The 19,677-nt window shown below is 42.0% G+C and overlaps 1 protein-coding gene across 4 annotated transcripts in view; it reads right to left on the reverse strand.

Moving 5' to 3' along the window:
• The window catches only part of Ziz (dedicator of cytokinesis protein Ziz), a 196,935-nt gene that overhangs the window by 21,758 nt on the left and 155,500 nt on the right, over nucleotides 1–19,677 (reverse strand). For all 4 annotated transcript variants that reach the window (XM_075682221.1, XM_075682222.1, XM_075682219.1 and 1 more), the window contains 11 exons: nucleotides 14,183–14,366; nucleotides 13,679–13,797; nucleotides 11,973–12,039; nucleotides 11,784–11,837; nucleotides 10,485–10,597; nucleotides 8,566–8,822; nucleotides 7,670–7,726; nucleotides 5,643–5,768; nucleotides 5,129–5,249; nucleotides 3,858–4,066; nucleotides 1,124–1,181 (listed from right to left, as the gene is read on the reverse strand). In XM_075682221.1, the coding sequence (XP_075538336.1) occupies nucleotides 1,124–1,181; nucleotides 3,858–4,066; nucleotides 5,129–5,249; nucleotides 5,643–5,768; nucleotides 7,670–7,726; nucleotides 8,566–8,822; nucleotides 10,485–10,597; nucleotides 11,784–11,837; nucleotides 11,973–12,039; nucleotides 13,679–13,797; nucleotides 14,183–14,366 (1,365 nt within the window). The remainder of the gene's footprint in view (nucleotides 1–1,123; nucleotides 1,182–3,857; nucleotides 4,067–5,128; nucleotides 5,250–5,642; nucleotides 5,769–7,669; nucleotides 7,727–8,565; nucleotides 8,823–10,484; nucleotides 10,598–11,783; nucleotides 11,838–11,972; nucleotides 12,040–13,678; nucleotides 13,798–14,182; nucleotides 14,367–19,677) is intronic.

Genomic DNA, 19,677 nt, shown 5'->3' on the forward strand with positions numbered 1-19,677 from the left:
CTTTGCCAATGCCTTCTAGATAGCACAAGGCCCGTGCACTTCGATCCGTGACATGATGCTATTTTGCTCAATCTAATGGGGATGCTCCTGAGTAAGCCAGAGTGATTTTGATGTCACTGCTTTCATCACACTGGGCTTGGCAATGGAAATTTCGGTCCAAGTAGCACTACCTCATAAGGCAGAGTTCACAGGTCTGCTTTCTAGGACGTGCTGGTTTAGCCCAGTGGGTAAGACACGGCCTTTGAGTGGGGGGTCGTAGGTTCGCAACTCACTGCCACCAACATTTTTTCTTTCAAACCTATTCTGTTTTTTTATACAATAATTTCTTATAGTGATTTCAGAGCCACAGCTAGAGCACAGGCGAGAGAGAGCATGCATGGACAAAGAATGCATAGACAACACAGCCTTCCGAGATCAAAGGTGACATGCCGTCGTGGCAATGCCCTCTCCCTTCATGTAACACCTGGCGCGCCAACGCAGCAGCAGGTGTTCTCTTTCGCCCGCTCTGCTCCGTTGAGGTGCGCACGTGACGTGGCATGGTGTCACAGCCAATCGGAATTTCGGTGCCATTTCTATGCTAGAGACGCCAGCCTTTTTGCTCAATGGGCCGTTTGATGCTTTTGCATCAATAATACACGTCACACATAAATCCTTGAGCCGAAATAGCATGCCCCATTTTCAACCATCTCAACACTTAGTGATTTAGTCTGCTGATGAATTGTGTTTTGCTGTTAACAGCTATACCCTTTATTTCACTGTGCTGACTGCTGCATTTCTAGCTGTCAGAGATCAAATTTATAATTACTAGGCACCTTCTTTTATCCTAAATGTACTCTCTCCCTTGAGTGGTAACGAAACCCCTCAAGCAGTCATTAACATACAGTGCTTCACAGCTTGTACAACAAATAACCGTAGGCACTAAGAGGAGCTATGTTTAGGCTCTTTCCTCATAGTAGTGTATAATTCAGGCCACAATATTCTGCTTACAAGGCAACAGGGGCCATGTTTAAGGAGGACATAGTGATCTAAATCACTTGTGGTATACAGTAAAAGGATGGAAGAAAAATGAAAATATAATACAAAAGCAAAGCTGCACAGTAAAAGTCACAATGCCAAAGATTACCTTTGTGTCTCAGGTACTCGGCCTCCAATGCAGCGACGTGAATGTAGCATTGTGCTGCCTGCAAGTCAAGAAAGCAGGTGGCTTGAAAAATAAAAACATCTTAAAGCTGATCAACATACCAGATCACTGCATGCACTATACAAAGCACAGCCACTAAAGCAAATTAATACAGTTTGGTCTATACTGCATATCAAATATAAAGTAAAAGCTTGACAATTCGATCTCAGTCAACTTCAAAATATGGTGAACTTGAATTTGTGCAGTCCTGTAATTTGCAAAGAAATTATACCCAATAATTTGAAAAGCCCACGCACATCCGTTCAACAAATTGTAATTTCTGGTTGTGGCCTCCGAGACGGGCATGCTGCGACGAGCTCCAGTAATTGCTTCGCCATGCTTCTGGCGCTTGCAGTACATAAATGCATGGCCTTAGAGATAACAACTCCGAGAGAGCAGTTACTGAGGCTGTGATTCTGACACCACCAACTGAGCAAACTCAAGAGTTCTGCAAAGTGTGCGCTGATAGGCCGTACAGCTGTGCGAAGTGCCTATGGTCTGTGGATATGCACATTAATTTTAAGTTTTTTCGCCCACTACAAAGAAGCGAGTGAGAACATCATCATCATCATCAATAAACGTGCCACTTCTTCTTTTCCGTTGCTGGTTTTTTTTTCGTCTAACGTAAGTGCTGTCATGTTTTCTCCACTGTTGGAGTGTTGTGTGCATACGATCCAAGGCACGATTGCCAAGATTCCCAACTGCATTAAAAATCTTGGCCACGTGTGCGGATCCACTAGTGTACAAAGGCAGCGACAGGAGTAACAAACTAGATTGACTCGGCTTCGCTTACTACTTAAGTGTAGAAGCAGGCATGTGGACACTGTCTGCTAAGTAAGTAGAAGATGAAGTCCCTGACGCTGTAGGCCAAGGTAGAGATGTCTGAACCCACTCGTAAACCCGCTTTAGCAATGGTTATTTAATCCCTAAAAATCGTCCGCAGCTTTGTTGAGTGTAGCAGATGCCAAGCACATGATTAGCTGGCTAGAGATCATGACCCTTGATACAGTGAACTACCATACCAAGCAATCCCGCATCAATGATTGCTTCAAGTAGTCCTGTCACACGCCTAATAAACATGACATGTTTGGGTCATGCAGTTCTGCCGCCCCCTCCCCCCCCCCCTTTTTTTTTCTTCATTTTTTCTTTTCGAGTTCTTCGAAAATGCACTGAAGTTGAAGATCTTCTGTGGTACGGTGGACTTAGAATTAATGCACTTTCCCTGAATTAACCTGGCAATGCCCACAGCAACTGTGTCTACTTCTTGTTGCGTCGAGACTTCACAACCACGCAAAGCTCTCTTCAAACCAAAAACTCTCGTTCACTGACCCAATTTCTGTATTCTTTTTCAAAAATCATAGGGAGCACACCAATGGGCTCCTTGATAATTTGAGGCCATATGGTGAAGGTATGTGAGTTGTAGATGTGGGGCGAGGGGAGGTGGCTGGGGGTGGGGGTGTATATGCACAGAGGAATAGACAGGTCATCTAATTCTAAAAGACAGGTATGGTGCAAAGATGGAGCTCCATTTTCCCAATGATAGGGCACTAACAAGCTTCCAAGACTTCATTAAACAGCGCTCTTTGTCAAAAGAATACCCCAGAATCCTCCATATAATGAAGAAACACCTGGAATGTTTATCGATAATCATGCACCAGTATGCACACAGCAACAAGGAGGGTGCAGCCGTGTTACAGCCAACTTCCATTAAATCAACCCTGACGGGACCAACGAAACTAATTGAATTATCCGGCGCATCAAATTGAACAAGATGCAGGAAAAACACCAATACACAGTGCTGATTCATTTGACAATACTTGCCCGACTATAACACGCCTCCAAATGAAATGTACGGCCACTTTTTATGTGTCTAACGTAGAAATGACATTGAAGCTCCTAAACAAAGTAGAAACTTTACACGTATCCAATTTTTTAGCAAGAAACATTGTTGCACAGTTGCGGCTGGTTTTCTAAAATCAGCTTCCCTACATGTTTTTTTTTTTTTTAGCCAGCTTCACTGCAATACGGTAAAGCATATGAACATTGAGAAGGCAGTCTTGGTTTCGTACCCAATTGCACTGTGCAGGCAATTTTCAGCCCATTTTACCTTTTAAAATAGGTACTAGTTAGAATAAAGTAAATACCGTAATCAGACATTGTGAGCTACTGATGGTCTTTGCTTGAAAATCTTGCTAGAGCTGGGGAGAGATGATGCATGTTCAACGCATTCATTGTCCGCTAAGCTCCACCGAACCAGATGCTGCCAATACACAGGTTGCTATTACGGTCACCATAGCGGTCATGTAGTGAGGTGATTGGTAAAATTCGAATTATTCGTCAAAGGTAAATTTTATGATTTAGATAAGGATGTTTGGGCCCATTGAAATGCACGGTTGCAGCCAGGACCTTAGGCAAGGATCAAATTAACTGGAGTCAAATTAACGATGGTCTACTGTACAGACATCGTAATGCTCAAAGCTTCACAGTTTGCAGATCTCAAATGTAATTTTGAAACTGTGGTACATTGCTATGCTGGAAGTTATCAGAAGTCGGAGGAGGAATTGACCAGTTGTTACATTAGCACATCCTCCTTTATATCTAGTAGGTGTATCTAAGCCTAAGTTTACATGGGATTTTCAAAGTGCTGTTCTCCTGTGCCAAAGACACGATGGCCCACCTCGGTGTAGCTGCCGTTCTTAAGGTGGTAGGCTGCCATGCTCTCGAGCCAGGTCTTGCGAAGGGCTGGTGTTGCTGAATAGCTGTTGGCCAAACTGTGCTGCAAGTCCACCAGCATCTCGGGATCATTCTCATGTTCCCGCATCTGTGTTGTCGCCATGAGTACCGTCCTTATCTTCTTGGTCAGCTCCTTGACCTCGCTCGGGAATACTGCAAAGACAGGTCCAGATATCTAGCAGCCACCCTTTTTTTCAAGGTGCCTGGGAGTTCAGCAAAGCCGTACACATAACAAGGCACAATAAGAGCAGCTTGTGCCACAGTGCAACAATGTGAGAAATGTGTTCACACTTGTCGAGACATTAAAGCATGAAATACACAGCACACAAAATGAAAAGAAAGATGGGCAATGTTCAGAAAGGTAACGTGCCCTTTGGGCCAAGTTAACCAAGTTTACATTCATTATACACGTATTTACACATAGTATAAACTTCCAACTCAATAATGATAAGACAGAAACTTACAAAATTAGTGAAAACTTACAGCATCTCTACATAAGGAAGGCCTTGTTATCAAGTTCAGGCTTTTGTGGTTTTACACATAACAGCCCGCCCAGACAAAATGCTTTCAATTTCGCAATGTTAGCCACAAAATTTAAAATTAATTAAGTCTGGGGCTTTACATGGCAAAACCACAATCTGATTATGAGGCACACTGTAGCGGGGACTTCCAGATTAATTTTGACCATCCGGGGCTCTTTAAAGTGCACCTAGTGGCCAGTACGCGAACGTTTTTGCATTTCGCCCACATCGAAATGTGGCCACCACGGTTGGCGTTTGATACCGCAACCTCATGTTTAGCGGCACAATGACAAAGCCATTAAGCAACCATGGCAGCTGTTAACCACAAAGAGTCCATGTGAGGAGCGCAGAGGTTTCAGTTATGCTGGTTACAATACAACATGGAATATGCTATGAAAGAAACCATGTGCCACAAACACACAGTACTTAGTTGAAGCTTTATAACCAATGCACTCATTACACCTAAATTTAATTTCTCAGTTTTGTAATCGTCAACGTCCACTGTGCTAGCAACGGAGCTAAAATCATAGATTGGACATTGCGCATATGAGATGCAAGCTGTCAGCCTGGTTCACCAACGGCTTGCATACTTTCAGAAGGTCAATAGATCTGGCTGCATGGTTGGCTGTAGAAGCACTTGCAAAACACGCAGCTTTGAACAGATCGCCTATGTAAGCTTAAAAATATTCAGTACCTGTTCTCTGCATGGCCTTGTCACCGGATGCATAATTGTTGATAATGGACAGGCTCTCCTGGAACCTCGCTGTGTTCAGCCCAATCACTTCACCCAGTAATCTTGAAACAGAAACTATCAACTGAAAAGAAAAAAGGGAGGATAAAGTTTAAACCAGACTGAAAGAGAATGAAAGTGATCTAGTGATTGTGATATCGTGACACTGGCAAAGTAGTAAAGGAATGTTGGTCAAGTGATCAAACGAACACGTATTATAGAAACTGATGAATCAGCACGAGGCAAGGTTTCCCAAACAGCCCTTTTCCATATGAGCAGTCATTACCATTCTTACTGCTGCAAAAGAGCAATGCAGCTTCACTGCACTATACCCTGTTGAGCATTGCCGTGATGTGCCACTACGAGACAAACTTCACATATTAACTGCACATCAATTAGCTATAACTTAACTCCTAGTGTGGATGATGCAGGTACAATTATCAAAGCTGCACAATGTAACAACATGCGTAGCGCTTACCTGCAGGTGCACCCTGGTGAGTCCCTGCCTTCGGGTGAACTCAAAGTTGCTTCGCATCAGCAGATACAGCAGGGCACATGCTTCATTGCGAACAGTCGACAACTTTGAGTTGCAGCAGCGGAGGAGCTGCACAGGCGAAACACGGCACACTCAATACATGCAAAAAGCATGACAGAGTGGTACAGCGTATGTGATCCTGCGACTACTCTTTGTTGTGTTTTTTTTGTTTTATGTGCCAAAACCACTTTCTGATTATGAGGCATGCCGTAGTGGGGGACTCTAATTTTGGACCATCTGGGGTTCTTTAACATGCACCTAAATCTAAGTACACAGGTGTTTTCGCATTTCGGACCCAGCGAAATACAGCCGCCGTGGCCGGGATTCGATCCCGCGGCCTCGTGCTTAGCAGCCCAACACCATATCCACTAAGCAACCACGAAAGGTGATTCTGCGATTGCTCTACAATCAACTTGCATTCAGCCAAACATTGTAAAATGAGCAAGATGGAAGGAGTCTTATGAAAGGGTCTTCAGAGAAACAATTTGCCTAACAGAAGTTCCTGCACCTCTCATTTGTAAATTAATTTGGCCTCACTCTGCAATCTGCTAGCCTTGTGGTTAGGCAAGATGGAGTGAATGACCACCCCACAAATGTTCAGGTTTGAATCCCTGGATCAGGACAAATTTTCTTTCAACACAGCTTTCTTCCTGACAAACTCGTATCAGTTTCCCTTGTAACTCAGTGCTATTTACACATGGATAACAACAATCTTTCCCTACCTGAAAACTCCCTCCATATTGCGGATTTCTGCAGAACTTATTTTCTTCATAATCGGCACTACCGGAAATCACGCAGGCATCGGCTGTGAAAACAAAATGCCTGATTTTTTTTTTTTATTGTTTGCCTTGTGAAGGGTACAAGTCAGAGCTTGGACACTTTCTGGCTAGACAAGGCAACAGTGGTGCAGTATTCACGGATGAGGCAAAGTACTTGAATGGTTTACGCCATTTACTGTATTTCTGTAAATATCAATGCCCTGGAAGATCACAAAGATTTCAAGGTCATAATTATCATAAGCCATGACTACAAAACACAACTTACGGCCCCCATATGATTCAGGTGGTCCGAAAACCAGCATATAGCTCTTGTGGTTCATGCTTGCACCTTTTGCCAATAGCACCAGCAGTTACTTGTAGGTGACACAAATGGTACTGCTCGCTGAAACTCGCATATTACTATAACAGACCTGACCTTTGCATATCAGCAGCATGGCTCTTAATGTCACTGTAATATCTTGGAGTTTTACCATATGTGAGAAAATAAAACTACCAATTACACCAACAATTTCTATGCACTTTATCATATTTAGAATGAATACTGTTAAAAAGCAGTGTCCAAACAAAGGCTACATTGCAAAACTTTGGAGCTAAGATACTAAATAAACATTAGAAGTGAAAATTTATGGAACCCCTGCTTTTAATGGCAGGTAAATGAAATAAATACCAACATTTAATGACCTCATAACAAATCTGGTGCGGGAACTACACAACATTCCATTTCATATCCTTCGCAGAATGCCTGTTTTAGGGCGTTGGCTGGAAATCCATAGATGTCCTTATCTGGAATGAGATAGCTGAATTCTTCAATTATCTATGAATAGTTTTTGTCTCATATGGTGTATAAAGGGAAGAATTTTATGTGTAGCTCCTTTATAAGTGCGTGCAAAATGTTAAAAAAAATTTCACACGCAGCACAAAACGATACAGCATGGTCAACACAGATCAAAGATTAGTACAGTTCAAGCACTCTAGTGCAGCTTTACAAAATTGCATGACAGACTGACAAAATAGAAAAATTTCACTAATTAAGTGTTCTACTGTCAAGACTTAAGAAAGAAAAGTGAAGCTGGCCAGGCATAGCATCTGGTTTCCAGCAGTTTGAATGCAAGAGAAAACTCGCATCCCTTCTGAATAACTAAGTGTAAAAACCCAGAAATAAAACAGACATGAACAGAGCTCAGTGCTTACCTCAAAGCACAACTTTCCACAAAGGAAGGCATCGCCTTGGAAGAGAGCAACAGGAAACTGGAAATAGAACAAGGTACAGCTTCAACCAGATAATGGCTGCTAATGGAGTTATGCACCATTAATAAAGAAGCATTAGTATTTCACATTAAAGAATAAAGAAGTAGGAATAAAACAGCTGTGTTAAATCACAAACAGTTTCGCTTTACCATGCACAGTACAACGCGTGTAACAGTTAGTAACTGTCTATTGCCGCAGCACATTCTTCCTGTGCCTCAAAATTTTGCCATTAAGGAGTATATGTGGTTTGATAATACTTGCAATCAAGTGTACTTTTGGAAGAACATTAAAACAGCCTCAGCCAAATGCAACAATGTTTGTACCCAATGTCGCTGAAGCTCATTGACCTTTCACTCATTACGCACTTTCAAAAGCTGTCCTCTCTTTAGGTGTTAGTTATGCGGTCATAAACAGCTGAACACAGTAAAGCTGACAAGCACTGATGTTCCGTCTTCTTGGTAAGACATACTCAGGAATGTTTAAGTGCAGTGACTGACTGGAACAAGCAAGTGGACACACACAAACACTCGTATGTCCACTTGCCTGTTCCTCTCTACCACTGCGCTTAACAACCTTAAACAGGAAAGCTGCTTCTCCTTCAGTGCTCTCATTATAGTTTTAATTTGCTGCAGTTCGCTCGTTATTCATTTCAATTGAGTAGGTACTACAGTACCAAACTAAGTATATTTGTCACATTTAGCCCCTGAACGATAGCGGCAGTAACTGTAAAGTTGAATCTGCAGGAGTCACCACTCCTTTCTTGTACCTATCACAAGACGAGCACGTAGTACCCTCCAATGGAGAACACACGACATGAATGACAAACATCAAAAGCGAACCTTGTTGATGAAGGCTCGCAGGGCTGCAAAGAGGTGTCGCAGCAAGTTCTCAGACTGGCCCACTTCGAGAAATGAGAGGTAGATGTCGAAAAGGCGCCGCATAGTCGGGTTGTCGCCGTCGTTGAACAGCAGCGACTCCTTGAAGCGCCCGCAGTACAGTCCCAGGACATCGAGGGTGATGAGGCCAACCTCGGTGGCCATGTTTGCCTCTAGTAGCGCACGGTAGAAGCTGTCTCCATCGACCTCACTGCCGTTCTCTGTGGGCATTGGAAGAAACAGGCACAGTAAGTGATGAGAGCGAAAAAGTAAGAGACACCACATTTTTGTTTTGTGTGAATACAATGAGTGCGAGTAAGCCATGCAGAGCGACAGTAGTTATGGGTGTTTCCAGCTCTCAACATCTCTGTACATCCATCAGACCATTGGTTATACCACTAAACTAGTTACCACCTTGGGCAGAGTGCCTGAGACAGTGGAGCACATATGTACTTGTTGCTTGCCCCCAATACGACTGTGGACGGCAGACCCTGAAATCTTCATTAGTACCAATTAACAACAGGCCCTTGAGTGAAAAAGTGTTACAGGACCATGGCCAGGCATAATATCAATGAAGCGAGCTATCAAGCCTCTCAAAATTTTTTCCTCAACACAGGCTTAGATCCAAGGTTGTGAACTAGCCCTTTGTACATGGATATGCATATAGTTTTATCATACTGCCTATCCTACTCATCACTCTTTATACCCCTTCCTCTTCCCCTTCCCTCTGAGCAGAGCAGAATGCTAGAGGGTCGTTACCTCAGGTCAACCTCTCTACATTTCTTCTAACAAATTCTTCCCTCACTCCCTAGTTGCCATACCCAACCTTTAGAGTTGTTTTGTGCACCTGCAGGTTGTTTAAATGCTTCTTCGATAGCTGTACCTGTCACGTGGTGCTAACATCAATGATTAAAAGTTATATTGCAAGCATATTTATTTTAACTTATCGCTGTTAGCGCTAAGCTGGATTATGGTGTTGTAAGCAGTATTGTAGTAAACATGATCAAACCCAAGGGGGCACTCTAAGGTAATGGGAATCACAAACAATTTTAGCGGAAATGAATGCATGCACCCATCTCGTAAGCAATGCAACTACACTGGAGTCAATTAGATGGGCACAACTATACATAACATACATGTACTGCTTAAAGCCAGTTTGAAAAATATATATGTATATAGAAAGTTGCCAAAGCAGAAGTTGAGCGCTGCCAACAACGGCATAAACCATTTCTCTATTTGGCTTAAATATGTGCATGATGATATCATAACAACAGCATAGTTGTCGGGACAAGTCGTAGCAAGAAGCCATAAAAACAAGTTGTTGCAAAAGCCAAGCAGCTTCTGGTTTAAGAGTTGTTTTTTTTTCTGTTACTGTCATTGGCTAGTCCAATAAAATACACTCCTAATGATATCATCACAACTGTTCCAAATGGAGAAGCATATATATAATTGGTTTCACGAATTGAGGGCACAATCAAGTGAATCTGTACTGCCTCAATAATTTCATGCTCTGTGGCCCTCAAAGAGCCAAGAGACGAACTACAACAAAAATTTTGGCAATGGGGAATGCTGAACACGCAGCACAGCCCCTGCCAAGCTGACGACTGATGCTACACATCGGCAGGAGCTGATGGACATCCTGAACATTGCTGAGGGGCGTCCAGCCATAGACTTGAAATAGGTTGATGATTAACTAAACATTTTTCGATGTACTTTTGCTCATATCTCAACCTACACAATTCAAATGCATGGAGAACTGCCCATTGTGTAGTGGTGACCTTAAAAAGGCTGTGTTACAGTACTGATGTCGTCGAATTTTCTCTAACTCCTGCAAACGTCAGCACAGTTTAAATTAACAAAATAAAACAGACAGGATAGCTTACCCATGGCTGCATTCTCGCTGTAGGTGCTGTTGCATCGTTGGGTGAACGTAGGTGGAGCCGTCCTAGCAGGCAAAGTCATCGCCTTGGCCTGTGCACTTGAGGACTGCTGATTCCTTGTTTATTTAATGATAAAAGAATGACACAATCAGCCCACTAGTCTTGGAGTACACAATATAGCTTTGCAGTAGCACTTGGTGCTTTGGCCTTCCGAATTTGTGGCAGCACCATTGTGATCCTAGATATCTCCCATTCTCATGCGGCTCCCCTCAACAAATATTAGTTAGATGCTACAACTTGACCTAGTAAAGTAGTGTTTCTATAAACACCAGAGGCGATGCGTCTCACTGGACCCACAGTCCCACATTCCCCCGAAAACCTGAATACATCCTGACTGCTAAATTGTGTAATGTTAGCTTAAGAATGCTTACTTAAAATAAAACTGACTATTACATTACAGAGAGCAGCAAAAAGAAGCGAGATTAAATATGCCACGGTAAAATTAGGAGAGAATTCAAAATGCGGGCTAAAAATAACCTGTGACACATTAGAAAGAAAAGAAACAAATATTTACTCAAACGAAACATTGCCCTTGGTTGCGCAGAACAGCTCAGGCTGGGTGCTTATCCTACGTTTACTCTTTACTAGTTAAAAAGCCAAGGATACTACATGCCTGTATGCAAAGGTAGGGTAAACAGGGCTTGGACTCAAATTTCAAATCAAATTAAATTAAATTATGGGGCTTACATGGTATTCTGATGACAATGAACAATATAGTAAAACTACAAGAAGCCACTTTAAACTTTTGTTAAGCCTAAAATGCTGATGGCCAAACTTGCACTTGCATACAATTACATATATACCAGTAACTTTTCACTCACACCATCGATCCAAGTCGCACCAATCTTTTTCTACACATTAGCTAAAACCATTGCTTTACAAAGTGGGAAGCCTGTACAGGCACATTTTCGAAGTAGTATTAGCTACCACTCGCTAACATGTCAGATGAATGGCCTGGCAATATATTATATATATATATATATATATATATATATATATATTTTTTTTTACAGCCATTGTTGGTTACCCGATCCTGACAAAAAAACACCAGCACTTTCTCACAATGGACGCACCTTCAAAAGCGGAATAAACATCACTGTTACGTTGTTAGTTTTGGTTCTGGTTCAATATGTGCAGGGGGCTCTGTTCGTCTTCTGTCTATATATAATATGCTGCTACATTTTTTCACTCCTCATCCAAGCGTAATGGAATCGTATGAACGACTAGGTCATGTGCACTTACCGTCCTTTAAGGATGTGCTTCTTGCCCATGTATCTGAACTGATGCAAACAGAGCCTGTGTGAGAGTCCACAGGAAGAATGTGTAAAAATTCCTGAATAGAACAAATGGAACTTGCACATAACCAACACTTTCCGGCAGAACACATGCACTCTGCTTGCACATCCAAGATAAAGAAGAAGATGAACTTACTCCAGGAGGTGAAAGAAGTCAAGTAAATCACAGTCTCGGCATTGCTGCCACCAGCCAATCAGTAGGTCTGTAAACAAAAAGCATCCATTAGTGTGCCTTAATGCTCGCAATCACTTTTTGCATGAACGTGTAGATGACTATAAATTAGCAAAAAAATTATGTGCGCATTCTGATCAAATACCACACAAGTGAGTGTGTTCTTTGCAACATATGGTCATTTGTGTCAGAATTAAAGCGCTAGCAAAAGAAACCTACACAATTAGCCTGCAAGACCATGTCGCAATGAGCAACAAAAATAAAGCCACAAATATGCTCGTATACAGTAATCATGACAGCACTAAACCTAAATGCACTTATAAAAGGCATTACATCAGTACATCAGTACTATGGAAACCTCCCACTATCACTAAGCAGTGCATAACTACATTAAAGAGGCACAATAGCAAAAGGATTAAGGCTGGGAGATTATTCTAAAATAGCAGATGGGTGACTTATCAAGGATAAATGCTTGGCATGCAAAAAAATAAAAACTACATATAATTGAGAGACAGGGAGTAACACAGCTTCGAAATTTCCACGCATGTGTCCCACATCTCGCAGACTTTGGTGATGACTTGCCATGACTGACGAGACAAGGAGCCTTCAAAGTTGACCAACTTTTACATCTTTCCAACATAAAAGTAAATGTCCTGTAGTTAAGAAACTAAGCCAGTTATTTAAGGACAGTTGGCATCATTTCGGCACCAGAGGAGGAAAGAGGCTGGTGTTGAAGCATAACATGATTGTTCTATACAGTGTATTGTCAGGCACTTTCATTATAAAATGCTCACTAGCGAAGAAACAGAAATTACTCGGACGTAAGTCAGACGCGGCAATTCAAGTTTTACACCAGCCACTAACATGGCAGTCCAAAGCAGATGGTACACCTCTAAGAAGAAAGCTTAACTTTTTTTTAAAGTTTCAAACAGCAATTGAAGGTATACTACAATGAAATTTCCCTTTGGCTAAATTGGTTATAAATTAGTTGTATATATACTGTTGAAGCAATCTTGGCAAAGTTACAGGGCTGGTGTTTGTCTCATTTTCTTACTAGCAGCCTTTAAACAGCACCTAAGCAGATGACGCATGCACCTGGTGGTTAACGGACACGATGTATTTCCTAGCATGTCGCTTCCTCAACATTTTACAATGCCCTTGAGGCAGTTGTGGGCGGTACCTAATCTTGAGGGCCATACTGAGAAGAGTGCGTTCTGCGCCACGTGTCCCTTCCGGTGAGCTATGTACGGCCGTGATGTCACATCACCGTTGCTCTCACTCTTGGAAGTCTGTGTTATCCGTGCATTCCTTGTCCATGCAAGCATTCTACCTGCGCTTCGGTAAGGCTAAATAAAAATGTGCTTGCTTGCCTGTGAGGAATTCATAACTCGAAGGACCGCTCAGCAGCATAATGCTATCTCATTCACAACTCCATAAGAAGTGCTTAGGTGTCATCAGATTTTTCTTAAAGCTCTGTCAAAATTATTGCAAGTCGCAAACCCGCTACAACAGTAAAATATATTTACACCAATTGACCAGTATTTGCAGCGAACCCCCAAATTTTCATTGCCATGTATCTACAGCAAAAGCTTGTTTTTCCTCAGAGTACGGGCAACCGAACAAGAGAGAGAAGGTGTTAAAATGCGACTAGTAAAAGCATATTTACGAACCTTCGTTCAGCTGCTTGATGAGGTAGAGAAAACAGACCAAGAGGTCCTTGATTTCAGAGGGCTCGAACTTGTCATACCTAACAATGCCTGTGGGGCTTGCAAATGGCAAAGACTGCGACCTGAAGAAAAGAAAAGAAAAAAAAAAAGTCACCCTGCCACATGCACGAGCATCAAGATAGGCACAGAGGCTCAAATCAAAATAAATGTGTCCCCAATAATGTGAGAGTATGGCGATCACTCATAAACCTACTGGCTGTTTAATTTGCTTTCTACTGTTTTATAATCTAGCTACACTGAATGTAACTGGCACTGTGAGCAGGCAAATTACTACACATCTTTGCACTCTTATGTGCCTAGAACGAACACCAAGCTGGTCACCACACAGTAAGTCTTCAAATGCTTTATGCTCGGTGTCTCCACACAGTAAACCCAGAAGCTACCTTTCGTGCAAAGCTTGCAGTATGCATGAGGTGTCAGCCCATGCAGCAGTGCCACCCAGCTCACCTAGCATGACCTTTGCTCACAAGGCTTCCGTCCCGTGTGAAACACTGTGCTGATCCAACGTCGCCATTACGGATGGGTGCATCAATTTCCTTAGCAGATGAACTGGACGGCGTGGATGACTCGCTTTCCAGCGACGTGCAAGAGCCATTGGTGGCAAATGTGACTCCCATGTGTGGAAGTGGAGCTGCAGCAGAGTAACAGAAAAGTTGAAAGGAAGTTGGAAAACACTGACATGCAGAAAAAAAAAAGGAGTAAGCCACATCCAGTAGCTTGCCAAGTGCATTCGAGCTGAAAACTGCAACCAAAACAAAGACCAAAGCTTCTCATGTCATCCATTCCCTGCTTCCACACCCTTGATAATGTGCTTTGCGATAAGCTTTCAGTGACGAGCAAATTGCACCGTGCATTCACATGTACAACCTGACTCTGCATATTAGCCAGCTCCTGCCTTTTGCAAAGAAAATTTCACACAAAGCAAATCGTCGAAAACAATCTTGTTTTATGCATTAGCAAACAACTGCTCTTGCTGTTCCTCTTCGGTGAAGTTCGGCACGGCTTCACGACAGCATGGAGCCTGTATGTGCAAGAGTTTCCATTTAGGTGCAGTTTCATGACAATGCACTAGCATTGTCCTGAAGCCATACCTGGTGAAAATGCACATTATGCACTCACGCCCTGTACTTCCTAAATTTTTGGTTTCGGTTATCTGTGCCGGAATATCACATTTCGGAAAGCAAAAACTATGCAGAAAGCCACTGGGGTTGTCTAAGTATGCATAAGCATACCGCCAAATTTGAGTTGGCCTACCTACAAATTTCAAGTTGGCCCACCCCAAAATTTCAAGTTGACCCAGCCCCAAATTTCAGTTAGCATGGGAACTCTATATATCCATACGGGTATGCATAAATCTATCATATGGTTATTCTCTCTGATTAATTTCCTTTTTCTTTTCCAATTGTTCCTTATCACTTATAAAGCTACCAATTATCTACATTTACACTACAGTAAAACCTCGTTAAACCATACCCGCTTAAACAGTAGTTTTGTTTTGAAGTAGCAAAGTCAAATACCCGACTCAGCGGCCATTGAACATAATGTGTTTTGTATCCACATAAACCATACCAGCTTACTGCGTACGTATCGGTTAACACATAGGGTTTCAACTTTTCGGCATGCAAACACGGCGGTGTGTCATCTCTATCGGGCGGCCCGGCAGAACAACAAGCCTCACAAATCAGCACAACAGCCTCCAAGCACCCTGTGCGTTTGCGCATTAAGCCTCATCAACATCACTATCATTTCGGCACCGTGCCAGAGAGCGCTGTGGCATCGTGCAAGCGAGAACTCGCGTCATTCCGAAACTCGGATATAAAAGATACCGGGTGCTTAGCTTAGAAGAAAAATTAGACATCGTTTGTGCTATCGAATGTGACACGAAAAGTCGTCGCTGGCACGCGACATGGGTCTACTGTTGACTACGGTGTGTGGCATTTGGAATGCGAAGAAGTTGCTCGGCAGCGCTGCTGCGACCGCAAAGAGATGTCGGCTACGAGGTTCGACTTTTCACCATCGTTGCCTCTGTTGTTGCCGAAGTGTCGCCTAGCGACAGTGATAAGGACGACACAGAAAGCGACAGCACTGGCTATTCAGGCCTGACAGTGGCAGAAGCTACGCGTTACGTCAGTCTCATAAATCCAGTCGTCACGACGAGAACAGCACCCCACAATGAAAAGGTGCCCCACGACTTCTGTAACACTACCGCGCCTGTGCACAGAGAATATGTAACGCCAACGAGGAATCTGCCATGCGAGTGTTTGCCGAGAGAGGGGGCTGGCTCAAAAGATGGCTCACAGCTTCAGCAAGTTTGAGGCCGCTGTCATCACTGCTAGGCCGCCGCAACATCAAACGAAAATAGCATGTTTGTCGCGTGAAGTAAATAAATACTGCATGTTTTTTCCCCTTTCATCGCACTCTCGCACTCCGTGTTCCGTTTTTGACAGCTAAGTGAGCAATCTCATGCTATTTCGGTTAAGCAGTACTACCGTATAGTATGCACATTTTCAGAGCTCCGACCAACTACGGTTTAACGAGGTTTCACTGTATTATAATGATTCAATGTCTTGACTTTGCAAATTACGCATTTTTGCGCAGATATAAGACATTACACATTTTGCACGACGGAAAATTTCCTGGGGTACTCGCCAAAGAATGCTTATGCATTAAAAAGTGAAAGCATGTATACATGAACTGCAACGCAGCAAGTCTGGGCCCGCATTCATCACTGCCGCATCAATGGTACCATGTTTTAGAAGTGGGAAGGAATGAACATTGGGGGTCATTATAAAACCAAGGGAACAACCTTGTTGCTACTTTGTTATACTGCTCTGCCATCCTGTCAGTCCCAATAGGCAGTTCAAAAGTATGCTGCCCATCTGAATGCTTGGCCATAATAACAATAACAATACTCATTTTTTATGAGAACCAGTGCCATGCTCATACGTGTGCCACTTCTTCAGGTGCTTTGTCTTTTAAATATGTTCAATAAGCAATCACAGCAAAGGCTAGACATATCAGATATGCCTTGAGGAATTTAGCTATGTGCAACAGCTGGTTAGCTGTTTACAGCCACAAGCAATAGATGCACTGCTGAATGCAATGATTTTTACCAGCACATCACCACATATGAAAAAAAAAAAAAATGGAGCCCATGCTTAAAAAAAGTTATATTTGGTAACACCAACTTGTTTCCACCTTGCAAAGAATATTAGCATGGTATAAATATTTAGCAGCAATGTCATCGTAGAGTTCAAATTCAAGTTCTCCTCATTGCTTTTCAAATGACAGATTACTTCACGAGGGCAAACTCTTGGGGATTCTGCAGAGAGTTTTAAAATTTTCACTTCTCATGCTAGCTATTACATACGCTGTCTCTTCTTTACAAACATTGATTCCAAGCATCTGAACACTACAGCGCTGGTACGCCTGTTAACAACTGCATGCGTTTTCAGCCAAGTAGTGACATTCCACACAACCAACGGAAAGTGACTAACTTGATGTCGATGAATATGTAACAAGCGCATGTTAATTTTACACACCAGAACGCAAACACACAACGCAGGAATAAGTCAGAAAGCAATGAATTTCCACACACACGAACATGCTCAAAAGCAGAGCCACCACAAACAAAGCATCCGCATATCACACTGCACGCTGCCTGTGAAAAGCTATGTGCTCACTCTTAATGGCAGTGATACGTTGTCTCTAAAGGAATGGTTCAGAAGTAATATTTCACTACGACAGGGGAAGTGAATATTTTGCTAGTGACAGCTTGCACATCTTCACACAAATTTGGACCCCCGGTGGAAGTGTATATCAGTATGACAGCATAAATGTGCGACACGCGCACAAACTAAAACATGCAGTTGGACCAGGATATGCATTCCTCTGAATTGTCCTAGCGTCAGAGACAGCAGTCAAAAAGTGCATCAACACGTCTTACACCTTATTCCATGTAAAATGCACATGAAGCTGAATGGGGCTGTTTGCAGCAAAGGTTGGCTGATAAACTTCTTCCTGCTACATTCTGCCAACTTCCAACTTTACTGAAGTTTAGTGCAAAAGCATTCATAGGCTCTCACATATAGCTGAATAGTATAAAAAAATTATAATATAGGCTTTTATCACTTTTTCAGGCATGCTACAGATGGTATTTCCACACACTTTTCACTGTACTCAATTGCAAAGCCATTACTTTGGTTCTAAGATCTTGCTGGGTGTCCTTGTTTCTCTAGTTACTAAAGCAATCAGCACTATATTGAGCGAAGAACCATAAAACATAAGGCTTCATTTGCAAAGGACAGAAAAATAAATAGCATGATAAAATTTTGGCCAACTTGGCTTGCTTTAGACCAATGAGCAATAGTCATTGCAACATAACATGTTGCAGTAAAAAAAAATTTATGCAGTTGCTATAGGTTGCTACGGAATGCTTATCAGCAGAGCAGAATATTAGCAGGAAAAAAAGAAGTGCTCATGAGTTACTCTGACTACACAAACGTATCCCTGCAACTTAGGCTACTGGATAAAGAATCCCTCACTTTTCCTTTAAATGTTAAAGATCTACAACCAGTGCTGCTATCTTGCATAAATATCTGTATATATGTATTTAAAAGCTCTTCCACAGCAAGTGTGCTAGAATGCAAGTATAAATAGCATAAAATGTTAACATAACTTATTTGTGCACAATTAGTTATTGGTTTTCACAATGGCTGAGGATGTATTTATACATAAGGGTGTTGGCACTCATCTCCAAGACACTCCTGACCACATAGGTCTCATATATGCAAACTACAAACAACTGCACAAGAGCAAAACTATCTGCTACAACCTCTACCTACGTGGAGCATCAACATGCATAATACATTGCAATGACTAATCCAGATTTCCAAATTCCTCATCAGCATGACCAACATAAACCCAAAGGTCCTCATGTCAATCTTTTATGTTGTAGTTTTTATAGGATGCAATGTTCTTTCTTATTATTATTCCATGAAATAAACCCACTAGGAATGTGAGATTTGCTGATAAAACTAACAGATATACCTAGTTAGTACGTTAATGACCCAAACTTAATTATCTTCAATGAAGTACAGTGATTATTTTCTTATACCACTGTGAAACTCTGCAGTAAATTCTTAAAAAAGTGCCAATTGTGCTGGTATATCTTGGATACGCCTAAAGGACAGAACATTTTCAATTGACAAGAATTAAAAATCAAAAAATAAAACAAGAGTTCTTCTTTCCTGATATTAATGGCTGGAAATCTGGAGTTTTGCAAAAAATAAATGAAGCATGCAATTTTAATCTGAATGGATGCACTACAAACATGCACTATTTAGTCCCTCTTTACTAATAACCTTCAGACGAATACAAAGTGCATTTGACAGCACACTACAAGCACCACACAATATTTACGTAGACATATAGACAGTGCTATTTTTGCTGCATTCACTTCAATATGTGCTTCAGTGGCCTAGCAACATATACTGGCAGTTTCCTTGGTGTACTGCCTCTCACATTTACCTACCATCAGCCCTCAGCAAAAGCCTACAGCAATGTTATCTGCATGTATTTCCGATTTACCCTTCACACTGCAACAGACCTCCACAAAGACAAATATATTGGATTCCAGGATTCCAGGCAATGTGTACAACAATTTTCTCCCCTCTACATGTTTTGTAGAATGAACAATGTCCGCCAAAGTGCTGGCTATCCATTAAGCAGCATGCTTGTATGCGCAAGGGAAACTTTTTATTTCTAGATATGTCGACTTGTGTAATGTACCTAATGCCTAAGTAAATGCATAGGGCATAACAACCTAACTTCAGAAAATGAATCATTATACACATGTAAGTCATAAACGCTCAAACATCCCTCAGAACAGGAAGCCTTGACGTGATGGATTAGAGGCAGTTTAAGACACCAAATTTGGCATT

The sequence above is a fragment of the Dermacentor variabilis genome, chromosome 2 (genome assembly GCF_050947875.1).
Source record: "Dermacentor variabilis isolate Ectoservices chromosome 2, ASM5094787v1, whole genome shotgun sequence".
Lineage (NCBI taxonomy): Eukaryota > Metazoa > Arthropoda > Arachnida > Ixodida > Ixodidae > Dermacentor > Dermacentor variabilis.